The 14,814-nt window shown below is 35.1% G+C and overlaps 2 protein-coding genes across 2 annotated transcripts; one reads left to right on the forward strand and one right to left on the reverse strand.

The window, feature by feature from the left end:
- The first annotated feature begins 468 nt into the window (after positions 1-468).
- On the forward strand, positions 469-4,655 carry smim22 (small integral membrane protein 22). Its single transcript, XM_067418778.1, has 4 exons — positions 469-567; positions 2,304-2,432; positions 2,505-2,572; positions 2,679-4,655. Exons 2-4 carry the CDS (start codon positions 2,306-2,308, stop codon positions 2,724-2,726), a joined length of 243 nt encoding a protein of 80 aa, XP_067274879.1. The 5' UTR covers positions 469-567; positions 2,304-2,305; the 3' UTR covers positions 2,727-4,655.
- On the reverse strand, positions 3,565-10,970 carry rogdi (rogdi atypical leucine zipper). Its single transcript, XM_067418777.1, has 11 exons — positions 10,751-10,970; positions 10,044-10,115; positions 9,873-9,955; positions 9,663-9,717; positions 9,377-9,457; positions 9,130-9,225; positions 7,770-7,868; positions 7,578-7,691; positions 7,407-7,456; positions 7,139-7,265; positions 3,565-4,613 (listed from the first exon to the last, which is right to left on the reverse strand). Exons 1-11 carry the CDS (start codon positions 10,826-10,828, stop codon positions 4,572-4,574), a joined length of 897 nt encoding a protein of 298 aa, XP_067274878.1. The 5' UTR covers positions 10,829-10,970; the 3' UTR covers positions 3,565-4,571.
- Positions 10,971-14,814: the final 3,844 nt, after the last annotated feature.

Below are 14,814 nucleotides of genomic sequence, written 5' to 3' on the forward strand. Positions count from 1 at the left end.
GAGACAGCGACTCTCTTAGTTGAGGTTTGGTACTACAACATACATAATGTGTTTTCGATAAATGTATTTATTTAGGGTAAAGAAAAAATATGTATGTATGTATGTATGTATGTATGTATATATGTATGTATATATATATATATATATATATATATATATATATATATATATATATATATATATATATATATATATATATATATATATATATATATTACCTTTTATATTACTCATTGAAACCCTTTTAAACACAAAACAAAACCTTATTTAAACAATACACATTTTAAAGCTTTTCAAATTCATGGAACTGCCCAAATATTTTACTTTATTTCAGTATTTCTATTTTTCTATTGAAATTTTTATTGTATATATTTTATTATTTAACATTTGTATTCTGTATTTTGGTTTATTATAATAAACATATATGTTCTTACTTACTTATTAATGTAGAAGCATCGCTCTTCCGCAAAGCATTTCAGCGTTGAACCGGTTTGAACCTGGTTTGAACACTGACAGGTGTTGCGGTGTAGCGCGGTAACCCGGAAATACGACAGAGCAAAACAACAGGTGAGCGATCTATAATTGTTCTAAACGATACATTAAGACGATGTATGTAAATAGAAATAATCTAATTAGAACGATTAAGTTATTTAACGTTGAACGATAGTCATGTGGGTGGGCTGCGATCTTTGATTTTTCATAATATTGTAATTGTAATATTAACTGCCTAACGTTATACTTTAAAAGTAAACGATAAAATGTTCACAAATTAATAAAAAAGTGTTTGAATGAATTTGAGGTCAGTCTGTCATTGTTAACTGAATAAACTCAGGGTTGCCAACTTTTAAGTTTAGGTTGGAGTGAGATTTTTTGAGGGCCGGGGTGGGGGGGAGGGGGGATGCTTTTGATCTTGATTCAGTATCAGTTTATATCTAGTAGGCTATATATACTGTACATAATAATATGTTTGTTTTGGCACTAGTTTAAACATTTCTTTCGGTCAAATTATATGTGCCATTCCTTAATATTCACTTGTGACTGCTTATATAAGTATCATTATTCATTAAAAAGATTAGGATGCAAGTTATTTAAGTTTTGAAATTTCACATTTAAAGAAATCTAGTGTTTGATCATCATATCTAAATATTTATTAGAATGCAAAGACTGCAATATATTTTTGAGCAACTAGATTAGATACATGTATATTTATTAAAGAGCCATAAGGCACCTAATGGCATTACAAATACACATTAATATTTTTTAGCCACAAAATGACTCTAATTTCCCTTTTTGAATTGGAATTCTCTATTTTAATATTAATTACTACACTAATTGTAATATAAGTTTTAGAAGAAATACAAATATTAGAAGAAAAATATTTTAAGTGGTCATTTATTGACAATAATTGTTGCACAAATAGTATTTAGAACCAAAAGATCTCCTCAAAATATTCAATAAATATAATTTAATGAGTATGAGTGTGACCTATTAGTAAGGAATACCTGAGGGCTAAATACAAGAATAACATTAATGTTAACAATGTTGAATCTCTATCACTCTCCATAATAAAACGATCCAGTGAATTTGGCTGACTTAATAATCAATAAACACTAACACTATGCTGTACTGTTTACCAAAACTTGCAGCAAACATCTATATGGTGAAACTGTTGTGTATCCGCTTAAGCCATTTAAATTCATTGGCACAGCGCTAGAAGTATTGAGCGCTCATGGGCCACGTGACCAGCGCGCGCCGCAGGGAGAGGAGAGCATGCAACTCCGCTTTTCAACGCCTCTGGCTTTAACATTATGCCACATTAGCGCCAAAACGCTATTTATTGTTTGAATTTCATTAAAACACATTTAAAAAAATTAAAGCTTATAGCTTTGTTTAATATCAAAAGCAGGTTTGGCAATTTGGCGTGAGATTGAGTTGGGCGGAGTGAGAGCGTGAGACAGAGCCTGAAAGCGTGAGTATCACGCCAGATGCGTGAGAGTTGGCAACCCTGTAAACTTATGAATGAGTAACTAAGCGTGTCAGTTTCTCTTTTAGTTTCTGGCTTATTTTAAAAAATGCACTTTTTAAAAGTTTAGAATATAGTTTGTACCTTAAAATCCTCGTTGTGGTAATCTCATTTAATTTGTACGCAAGACTATAGAAAAAACATACGTACCAGGATGTAATTTGAGTACATTTGTGAACCGGTTGGTTTAGTTTATGTGCATAAGGGGTTTCACTTTTTTCTTCGTTTCTGTTTTCAAATATATGTCCATTCCTTCCATTTGTGAATCTTTTTGCTGAAGTCATGGACAAGAGCATTCAACAGGATTTTGAGAACCAGTTCAATGATGTGGTCTCAAGACTACAATCAAAGAATATGTTTCAGTCAGATTGGGACATTGCCTCCTTTGCAGTTTTCTTCATCTTTATAGGCAAGTACAAGTAAGCAAAAATGAGAAATGACGATACATATAAGAATCTTTAACACATTTTTATGTTCATAGGCATGGTTCTCTTGCTGGTTCTCTTGGTTCTCATCCGCTGCTGTTGTTGCTGCTGCTGTGATGAGAAGGTCAGAATGCTACTGGTGAAATCTCAAAGATAATGTAATCTATAGATTCATGAATCAATACATGCCAAGACATTTGTGGTAACAGCTACTGTTTCCACATTTTAAGCCAAGAAGACAGAAGGTGGGCATCGACAATATGGGAATGGAGCCATGATTTTCCAGGAACAACTGGAACCAGTGCATTCAAATCATCTACAAAATAACAATTATGTGAATCAGTTTTTTTTATCACTTATGCCACCACATATGGTTTATACTTGAGAGAAGGTACAATTTTAGAGGTAGGAAGAAAATATTGTAGGTAGATGCTTCCTTATAGGAACGAAAACAGCAAAAACATTTACCAACTGTGTAAAAAGGCTATTAATATTTGCCCAGGACATCACATGACTGAAGTTGCATTTGTCCATTATAGATTACAGATCCATTTTCTAGTTTAACACATTATTGAAGCACTTTATAGCAACTTTCCTGTTTGGAATGAATGCATGCCCTTAACAAACAGCCTTCATTGACATCTTATTTTTAAAGATCTTTTAATCTGGAACCTGGATGTTACTGGTTATCCCAAATATCCCAGCCACTCAGCCAACACATTGAGTTTTCAGTGTATTTGTTTCAAAGGCTTGAGTTTTAAATCTGAAATGTGAAAAATACAGAACCTACACACTTTCTGAAAAGATTCTTAAAAAAGAAAGAAAAAAAGTTCTTTACTTTTCTGCTAAACCCCCTCAAACAGATTAAGCAATATTTTATGGAAACTAACTTCCTAAAAAAAAAATCAGCATACATTTTTAATTGTGTTTATTTTTTTAATTTAATTTAAAAAAAATTTTTTTACAATGTACCACATTATAATAAAATGTAGACCTTGTAAACCAAAAATAAATCTATGGGAAAAAAATCTGTGAAATTCAATGGCATTCAGCAGATAATGTTCCTTGATCATTTAATTCAGTCTAAACATTTTGAGAAATGGGACAAGAGTAAGGTACTGTTAATAAAGTATGTTTATTGCACAAAGTATTCCATATTAAGCATGAAATATACATTAAAATAGCTTAGGTTTTTCTTCAGCAATATTCATGCATGAAATCAACAAGGACACAAATGAAGTGCATTTAACATGAAATAAATAAATGTGGCAATAAATAAACAAGGCTGACAATAGGAGAACAGTTAACTACCAACACAGGGAAACTCTTTCTTAATGATCACAAACTCTGAAAAGTATCAGAACTATCGATCAACATTATTGTTTAAAAAAAAAAAAAATCAGAATGATTATTAGAAATACAGAACTCTGCTCTCTGAGGATCCCTCTTCCGGATCCTGTGAAGTGTTAAAGGAATGATGGAACATGAAGCCGTTTATAGTGTTAATATAATCATACCACAGTTGAGTCACAGTGGCACATATACTGTTGGTCATTTATGCACATTTATTAGCAAATGATAATGGTCTCAATGCTTTTTGCCTTGCTGCATTGATGATAGTCCCTGCTTTTGGATAAATAATGTTCAAGTGTTTAACAAGCCCCTGGATTAAAAGGAATAAACACTGGTAAAATGAGTTTGATGAGATCTCTCAAAAACAAATGAACTGGAATATTTCACAGTCTGTGTGTGACATAAGAACGTAAGCAACGTGTATTGTCTAAATCTAAATACGTTAGATGAGGTTAGCTTTAATATAGGCAAGATTACTGACAAATAGTCAACACTGACAATGACAAATACTGCATAAACACAAAAAAACACATCACTGAATACCTTCATAAGAAGAGCCTGTTTCAAATGAATGCATCCAGTACATAAACTACGCACACTACCTCTGCTGCAGTACACATACTGAACAAGAAGCACACAAACTGAATACATCGGTCATAGAGTAAAGTCACAATAGATCTCATGGAACTTGTTCACAGAATTTTTTTGTTCCTAGTGCATCCTAGAGCATAGCAATTATAATTCACTGTAGAGTTTTGGTCAGACATAGCTTAAAATGGTCTGTAGTTCCAGAAACTAGAGAAGACAGAAATCTGCAAATAAAAAGGAAAGAAATGAACATTAGACCATTAGATCGATTGCAGCCTGAGATTCCATTCTGATCTGCTCCCATTGTGTCAAAATGTTTGCTTTGATTTTTGCACCAGTTGAGCATTATAATATGTCATCAATTTCAATGGTGAATCACAGGACAAACATTAACAAGAACTGGTACGTTTTAACTGGGCTGATCAACATTTTATGCTACAGTTCAAAGTTTGGGTCAGTAAGATTATATATTTTTTAAAGCAATTTATACTGTTGTTCAGCAAGGTTCATTAAACTGATCAAAAGGTTCAGTTACTCACTTGGTTAACACTTCACAATACGGGTGCACTAAAATGCATTCATTCATGCTTATTAATGCACAGATAATCATGAGTTAATGTATTACTAATGGTGAACTAACCCACTTATTAATGATTACTGTATCAGCAACTAATGAAGATTCTACATGATTAATAAATTAAGTAATCATTAAATTGTTATTAGTTAAAGGAAGTGTATGTAAGATTGTGGCCAAAACTGGTACCGCAATCCCTTTTAAATGACTGCAGAGCAGTGTATCCCCTCTCCCCCTTCCCCCGGATGCCGAATCACTATACTGACTTCATGATTGGTAGATAGGTGGAGGGTGGAGCTTCAGGCCAAAACATCAACATCAGTTGAGGGCTGCAAAAACAGCTTTTAAATGGCAATATCCTGGCCCGACTACTGTTGTCAGTGATATAAGTATTTGAAATTAACATGATTTCTTAATGTCTAGTGACATATCAGGGCCATTTTATGATTAATTGAAATACATTTCTTATATAAAGTTCCTTTAAATATGTCAATGTATTAATTCCTTAATAACATTGTGTTAATTACCACAACGGGTCAAAGCCATGCATTTCAACTTTCAGTTGTCTGCTTTAATTAACCATTAGCTAATGATTTATAAAGGTATCATTATGTTATGACTTTACTTGTTGGGGCAAATGACTATTAACCAATTCAAAATTAATTCAAAACCCATAACAACAGTTACATATTGACCCGTTGTGTTAATTAACACGTTCATTTAAATTATTAGTTAATATAATATGTTATTAAGGAATTAATACATTATGACATACACTTCCCTAAAGGATTATTAGGAACACCATACAAATATTGTGTTTGACCCCCTTTCTCCTTCAGAACTGCCTTAATTCTATGTGGCATTGATTCAACAAGCTGCTGAAATCATTCTTTAGAGATATTGGCCCATATTGATTGGATAGCTTCTTGCAGTAGATGGAGATTTGTGGGATGCACATCCAGGGCACGAAGCTCCCGTTCCACCATATCCCAAAGATGCTCTATTGGGTTGAGATCTGGTGACTGTGGGGGCCATTTTAGTACAGTCAACTCATTGTCATGTTCAAGAAAACAATTTCAAATTATTTGATCTTTGTGACATGGTGCATTATCCTGCTGGAAGTAGCCATCAGAGGATGGGTACATGGTGGTCATAAAGGGATGGACATGGTCAGAAACAATGCTCAGGTAGGCCGTGGCGTTTAAATAATCGCCCAATTGGCACTAAGGGGCCTAAAGTGTGCCAAGAAGACATCCCCCACAACATTACACCACCACCACCAGACTGCACAGTGGTAACAAGGCATGATGGATCCATGCTCTCATTCTGTTCACGCCAAATTCTGACTACCATCTGAATGTCTCAACAGAAATCGAGAATCATAATTGAAATATATTTCACGATTCTCAATTGTAGCCTCTTTTTCCTATTTGTAGTGGAGATGAGTGGTACCCAGTGGGGTCTTCTGCTGTTGTAGCCCATCTGCCTCAAGGTTGTGTGTGTTGCGGCTTCACAAATGCTTTGCTGCATACTTTGGTTGTAACGAGTGGTTATTTCAGTCAAAGTTGCTCTTCTATCAGCTTGAATCAGTCGGCCAATTCTCCTCTGACCTCTAGCATCAACAAGGCATTTTCGCCCACAGGACTGCTGCATACTGGATGTTTTTCCCTTTTCACACTATTCTTTGTAAACCCTAGAAATGGTTGTGCGTGAAAATCCCAGTAACTGAGCAGATTGTGAAATACTCAGACTGGCCCGTCTGGCACCAACAACCATGCCACGCTCAAAATTATTTAAATCACCTTTCTTTCCCATTCTGACATTCAGTTTGAAGTTCAGGAGATTGTCTTGACCAGGACCACACCCCTAACTGCATTGAAGCAACTGCCATGTGATTGGTTGATTAGATAATTGCATTAATGAGAAATTGAACAAGTGTTCCTAATAATCCTTGTGTGTGTAATATAATGTGTGTGTATATATAGTGGGTTCAATAGCACACTAAAAAGAGTGCTGAATACCACCAGACACTTGTTTCTACCAAAAAATTATTATTGTACGACTAATAATAATATTAATAGATTAGTGATTACAATATCAAGGTAATTTAATTTTTGCCATAATCCTTTAGCCCTAATTCTAAACCTGCTTACCATATCAACAGGCCACACCCACCTTATCTTTGAGCTGCTGACAGAGTTGCAGGGAAATGGTGAAAAACACCAGTGTGTCATTCAGCCACGGCACTACACACTCCACCTTATGGACATGGCTCACCTCGAACTTGGTGTTGTTGTATTCACTTGAGGAGAAAATAAAATATTATGAAATAACATAAAACCTTTATCAAACAGAATGTTTAAAAAGAGCAGATTTACACATGATACTATATGAGACTGACTGCTATTGCAGCATGAAAACAGGAAATGTGACAAACACTTACAACATTGCTCCTGGATTATGCAGTACTGAACTTCCTGCAGATTTGAAGTTCTAACAGAAAACAAAATGATTATGCATTTTAAAACAGACACGTTCATGTTAAGCATGAATGTAAAACCCATGCAAACTAGTCATTTTTATATTTAGTGCTTATTTTCAGATGACCTGATACCTTAGTAGTGTTAGGCTGCAGCACATGTAGTTGATACACGGTCAGACACAGTTTACTGAGATTGATATAGAAGTTTACCATCACATCTCCAGGCATTGGAGGTGTGAACATTTTCTAGAAAGAACAGCAGACATGTTCATAACAGCACATGGAGAATCCACATTTAAATCTAATGAAGATCCACATACTAACCATTAGGCCACTGGCTGAAAGCTCAGGAAGAGTCATGCTGGCTGGGGTCGTGAGTCTGTTACGGGCTCGGGTCAACTGAAGCATTATTGCATCCATAAGCTGAAACACAAATGATGCCAAGTGCAACGTTACTTCACATACAATACCAGTAAAAATGTTTAGACTGTTTTTAAGGAAAGAACATTCCTATTCCTGAATAACCTGTAACGCACAACAGCTTCAAACACACTCATGGGAAAGCTCAATTATGCACTCAAGAACCACCAGGGGCCGGATTCAAGAAATAAAATTCTTCTTAACAGCTATTTTATTTTCTTCTTTTTTTTAAACTTAAAAATACTAAGAATAGTGTAAAAAATATATTGCAAAGTAGTATTTTTAAGTTTGATCAAAAGATAAAACTTATGAAGAATTTGAATGACTGAAAAGAATGTTCTTAAAAAGCATTGTATTGACCTTAGGGTAGCGTTATATTTTTTGACAGAAATTAAAACAAGGCCGTGAGGGATAGAAATGCAGTGCAACGGTTCAAACTGTTGTTTAACGACATACCGAAAATGGGGAAAACATTCAGTAAACATCTTTTTTTTTGTAAAGGTTGTGAGTCATAAAAATGATCTAGGACCTTTATTTAGTGCATAAAATTGTAAAAATTAAGTCTATCCCTCCTCACAGCCTCATTTTCACCTGAAAGGTAATAAAAACATCATCAAAGTAGTCCATATGTGACATCAGTTAGTTAATTAGAATCTCTCGAAGCATCGAAAATACATTTTGGTCCAAAAATAACAAAAAACTACGACTATTCAGCATTGTCTTCTCTTCCTTGTTTGTGTTCAAACCTCAAATAAAGATTCAAACGGTCATGAATCAGTGAATCGATCAATGGTTCAGATCGCCAGGATCACGTGATTTCAGCAGTTTGGCACACTATACGAATCATGAATCAGTACACTGATTTACAACCATTTGAATCTATTTGAGGATTGAACACAAACAAGGAAGAGAATGTTGAATAAAGTCGTAGTTTTTGTTATTTTTGGACCAAATTCTTTTTTCGATGCTTCAAGAGATTCTAATGAACCAACTGATGTCACATATCACTTTGATGATGTTTTTATTCCCTTTCTGGACATGGACAGTATAGTGTGCATAGGTGCATACACTTAGATACGCTCTCGGACTAAATATAAAATATCTTAAACTGTGTCTGAAGATGAACTGAGGTCTTACGGGTGTGCATTAGGGTGTTAATGCACATAATGCACAACATTAGGGTGAGTCATTAATGACATAAATTTCATTTTTGGGTGAACTAACCCTTTAACAGATAGATGTTTCCACAGATGAAAAAACAAACCTTATTGACTTCAGCCCCAGTTTTAAATTGATAACTCTCGTCACGGCTGCTTAGTAACTGCAAGGCCTGATTCACATGGTTTCGAGCATCCTGGATCTAAAGAAGGGCAGGATTAGTTTTAACAGCTATTTTTATGAGGGAATAATATTAAAACACTCCAAAAGAGGTAATGTTCAAACAAGGCATTTGGAAGATCTTGATAGATTTTTTTTCTTTTAAAAATTAACAAGAGAGAAAGAGACATTACCTGCTGCAATTTCCACTGTTTATCATCTCGGAATGCAAAATGCATGACTTGACTGCTTTTAGCGACTTTGATATTAACATCCTGCAAAGAAAATAATTTGCATTCTGCCCATTTTATATAATTACAATAATTATTATTGAGCTGAGATAATGAACTAAGTGCATTTGCAGTTTCCACTGGTTGACATAAAATGTATGTTTTGAGTAATTATGTCTCATACATTTTAAAGATGCCACTTAATGTATCAGAATCAAAACATTGCCCTGATGTTGTGAAACATACTTACAGCCTGAGTCAGAGCTTCTCCTTGTAGCGTCAAGACTCCTTTAACCTGGTCCATCCTTATGGAATAAAAATGATAAAAGTATTACTATACAGTGTTGTACATAACTACAGTACTGTACACGTTCCAATAAAAATAAAAAAAATCATACATTATTGTATTCTTAAAATCTAACATTATCCAAACCAAGTGGTCATATTTAATGGATCTTACGTTGAGTTGCCCAGAATGAAGTTCTCTTGTTTCAGTTGTCCTTCCAGACCTGGTGATGGCATTGAAAAACGCCTCGACGCCTCCTTTGGTGAAATCACACAAACGCTTTTTTTTGTGCACAATAACACAGAATTAATTAGTTGTAAGCTATTCATAAGAATCTGGAGATACCTTCAAAATGTCCTGCAGCTGTTTCATCACCGCATGCACCTCTTCTTTCAGCAGCCAATTGAATTCCTCTTCCTAAAAACACAACAACTTGCCTTAAATGCAAAGTTTACTAAAAGTTAACATTCTGTCATTATTTACCTTTGTGGAATTCAAAATTCAGATGTTAGGTTGAATGATAGACAAAAATCCTCAGTCATCCTTCACTTTCACTGCTTTTTTTCAATACAGTGAAAGTCAATGGTGACGTGTGTAAGCTCCTATTCTAGCTCCTAATTTTCATTTTAATCAAACAAGAGAAGGTTTGTAAATCACTTCTGAGCGAACTATCCCTAATTACTAATTATTTTGCAAAAAATCGATCAATATGTTGCATTACTGGGAGAGCCAGCAGTCAGACTGCAGCAGCACATCGACATCAATACATAAACTCAACAGAGCAATGATAAGGCAGAACAAATCACTGTCACGATCGTTTAACCATTCACACTGGGATGGATTTAAACTTTGTCCCACCAGCAGCGCTGCAAAATTGCAGCAACAAGATCAGACTGTATCCGCACCTAAAATACTACTGAATATGACGGTTCATAAACAAATTATAATGACTTCGCCTATATATGTAATGCCTTTGTTTATTATCAAATCATAATGACTTCGCCTATATCTGTAATGCATCTGGTGCATTTAACCAGAAATTAATCTCTCACCATCACAGTCCTCTCTGCTTGACTCGCGGCGGTCATTTTCGCTATTTCAGAAAGAGTAGATCGCTCTGCTCCGAGCATTACAATTCAATAAAGCTATCCAAAATCTGTTAAAAATGACCTGATCAGTCAGCTATTTAGTGTGACGGGCTAGACGATCACACATAAACAATTAGGCTTGACACCGCCTCCTTCTCCCAAACTTCCGGTTTGTGTAATCTTCCGGATTGGAGAGGATTGGTTGGAGGACAAGTTTTGTTTTTGTGGTCATTTTTCCATTGCAGCGTTTTCAATAACTTGAATATTTATTTATGTAAATTAAAAACATTAAAAACAACAAATAATTACTGTTTAATGATGACATTGCAGTGTTTTTGCACTTTTATGGATTAATATATATATATATATATATATATATATATATATATATATATATATATATATATATATATATATATATATATATATATATATATATATATAATTTTGTGATTCTAAATGGCATGACAAAAATGTAGTTCGTAATCCATTACATTACACATTTGTTAAAATAATCTTACAATTTATTTAATTTATTAGGGCCCAAGCCCTGAAAGGGCGCAGAGCCCTATTGTTCTTGTAAGAATTATTTTTTTTTGTTATTATTATTATTTATTATTTTTTTACGCGACTATTTGGGCATTTTTGGGCCCCTTCCCATGCTCGAAAACTCTTGAAACTTTGCACACGCATCAGAATGCGCGGCCATCAGGGCCGGGCTGAGGCTGGGACCAGGGCGTGGCAGGGGGGCTCGACAGCGCCCCCTAAAGTGGGGTCTGAAAACGGGGTCTATAAATCAAACACACTTGCGCGTACATATATGAAACTCGGTACACATATAGAGCTCATCGGGCCGAACAACTTTCGTGCTCTAAGTTATGCGTCAGCCCAACAGGAAGTGAGCTATTATGGGTTGTTCGGAAAACGCATGCTGTGGAATTTGCGATACTCCTCCTAGACGATTCCCCCGATCAGCACCAAACTCGGTCAGCATGAAGTCAAGACACTGAGGATGCTAAATTGCGAGCAACTTTTTGATATCTCAAACGGTTTGGCCGTGGCGAAGAGACGAATTTATGGCGAGAAAAGGCAAACAGGAAGTATATTATAACTTCTGCATACATTAATTCATTTTGATGAAACTTCAGCTGTGTGTTCGTTGTAAGAGGACGATCACATGGATATGACTTTTGTGAGTCAAAGTTATAGCGCCACCAACTGGCAGCAGGAAGTGTGTCACTTTCAAAAATGCTTTAAATCCCCATCTTATTTTCACCCGATTTACTTCAAACTTCATCAGTATAATGTCAAAACATGGCAGATATAGACATATAAATGGATTCCTGATTCTTGAAATACTGTTGTCATGGCAACGTGTCAAAGTCCAATAATCTTTTTAGGTGTTTTTGAGACACTTAGCATGCTTGAAATTGCATGAAACTCAACACACACATCTGACATGCTGTCCAGAAGATGCAAGCAAAGATTCAGAAACGGGCGTGGTAGAGGGGCTCAGTAGCGCCATCTTTTGTCCAAAGTTGGGGGTTAGTTTTATGTACATTCACCAAACTCGGTATATATATTGTACATTTCGAGCCGGACAACTTTCTAATTTACAGTCATTAGCTCTGACCAACAGGAAGTCAGATAATTTGGTTGGAAGATAACAAGAAGTCGAAAGCGAGCTCTGAGTTTTTACCTTGTCCTCAAAAGCGATTCATTCAATCTCCTCCAAACTCGGACAACATGAAGTAAATATACAGAAGATGCTAAAATGCGAACGGTTATTGGATATCTCAAACGGTGTTCCTGTAGCAAAAGCCTAAAAAATACAAAATATGGACACAAGTACCTGGTTCATAAATAAGGCTATACTCCCACCTGCTGGTTATTCTTTATATCACACTGTTTTTTTTTTTTTTTTTTTTTTTCAACACTTATGCTCTCACTTAAATGACCAGTAGAGGGCAATATTGTATAAGTTTTCAAGCAAAAAACCTTGCCTCTGTGTGTGTGTGTGAATGATTTTCTAGCCTGGTGGGGACTTAAACCTGAATGCACACAGACTCATGGGGACTTCCCAATGGGTACAAAAGCTTATAAATCAGACAGAATGAGTTCTTTTGTAAAGGTGAAAATGCAGAAAGTTTTGTGTGATGGGTAGGTTTAGGGGGTAGGAGCAGTGTAGGAGGACAGAATATATGGTTTGTACAGCATAAAAACCATTACGTCTATGAGTCCCCAAAAAGATAGCGAACCAGACATGAGTGTGTGTGTTTGTGTGTGGAGGGGGGATGGGCTGCAGCTTACACACACACACAGTAAGCTGCAGGTGTGTGTGTGTGTGTGTGTGTGTGTGTGTCAGTCACTTTCTCTCGATGGTAATAATTGAACCGTTACATAACATAGGCTAATACAAATGTAAAAAATAAGTTAAAAAAATAAAAAAATACTTTTGAATTAAATACAGGTTTCCTGGACTTACAAAATATTGCCCTTCAAAAGATAACTTTGCACATATTTGAAAATGACCTATTATATCCTATTACATTAGAATTCATCTATAATTAAATTACATCATAGGTGTGGCTTGAAACTTTTCCCCACCGTTTAGACTTTACTATTATTGTTTTGCTGAAAAATATGTTTAATCTAAATCTCACTTTGCCCCTCTCTCTCTCTCTCTCTCTCTCTCTCTCTCTCTCTCTCTCTCTCTCTCTCTCTCTCTCTCTCAGTATGTGTGTGTGTGTGTGTGTGTGTGTGTGTTTGGAGGGGGATGGTGCCAGCTTCATTTTGATTGTGAAAAGATTAGCTCATTGCTGTGTGCTTTGGCAAGCATTAAAGGATAAAAAAATATATTATTCTGGGTTACAATAAAATTATAGAACCAGTTAATTTGTAACAATAGAAAAAACACATTTGAGTTTCCTTTTCAAACAAAGAAGTTTGTGTAACCTAAAAATAAGCAGATTAATGCCTTTTATTTGTGGACGAAAATGAGAGCGGTGGGGAGTATAGCCTTAGTTATGAACCAGGTTGGATATGTCCTTGAGAACACCGTTTTGAAGATAAAACTATTGTTATTGCAAAACAGTGTTTCCAGACAGTGAAGAAAAAAAAAACTCTCCCACTGTTTAGATTATTATTTTTTTGTTTGTTTCAAATCTTGTTTCTTTCGGAATTAGACTCTGTCTCTCTGTCTGTCGTTCCCCTCCCCCCTCACTCTCCCTCTCTGAGTTTCACTCTGTTTGGGTTGTGTGTGTGTGTGTGTGTGTGTGTGTGTGTGTGTGTGTGTGTGTGTGTGTGTGGAGGGGTCTCACTCTTTGTGTGTATCACCTTGTCTCTTGATTGTCATAATTTAAACCTTCATATCACAAATAACTATCACTTTAGTGTGAAAAATAAGTTTAAAAAAAACAAAAAATATACTATATCTTTAATTAAATACTGGCCTTCTGAACTTACAACATTTTGAGCTGCAAAATATACATTTGCACATAATTGAAAGTGACCCATTATATCCTAATACATAAAAAAAAAAAAATCTATATTTAAATTTCATAATAGGTGTGGCTTGTGGTCATAGGGGTACCAGCTGCTGTGATACATGTGGCATATTAGAGCAATTTTCAAATATTCTCCTGTTTAAATGCATATTGCCTGTCGTGCACATTCTCAGCGGTATAAAAACATGCTGCATGTTTTAGAGAGGTTGACTTTGACCAGTAAATATATTCAGATGACTTTGATATCGTTATTTTAAATTTAATTACATTTAAACATTTAAAAGTGGCTGTTTATAACACACTTCCATAAAATGTATGCAGGCATATTCCTCTTACCTGACACTGATATTAAAATAATTTTTGCGGCTTCTGTGATTTGGCTTTATTTTTATTATTTTTTATTTAAAAAAAATATTGAATGCCACACATATTGAAATAAAACAAGCATGCTTTTTGCTGCATAAAATTGGTGAACAATCACAAGCTACGGTAGGTCAAAAACACATAAAGAGAAGTGTAAGG

This window comes from Pseudorasbora parva, chromosome 2 (genome assembly GCF_024679245.1).
Source record: "Pseudorasbora parva isolate DD20220531a chromosome 2, ASM2467924v1, whole genome shotgun sequence".
Taxonomy (NCBI): Eukaryota; Metazoa; Chordata; class Actinopteri; order Cypriniformes; family Gobionidae; genus Pseudorasbora; species Pseudorasbora parva.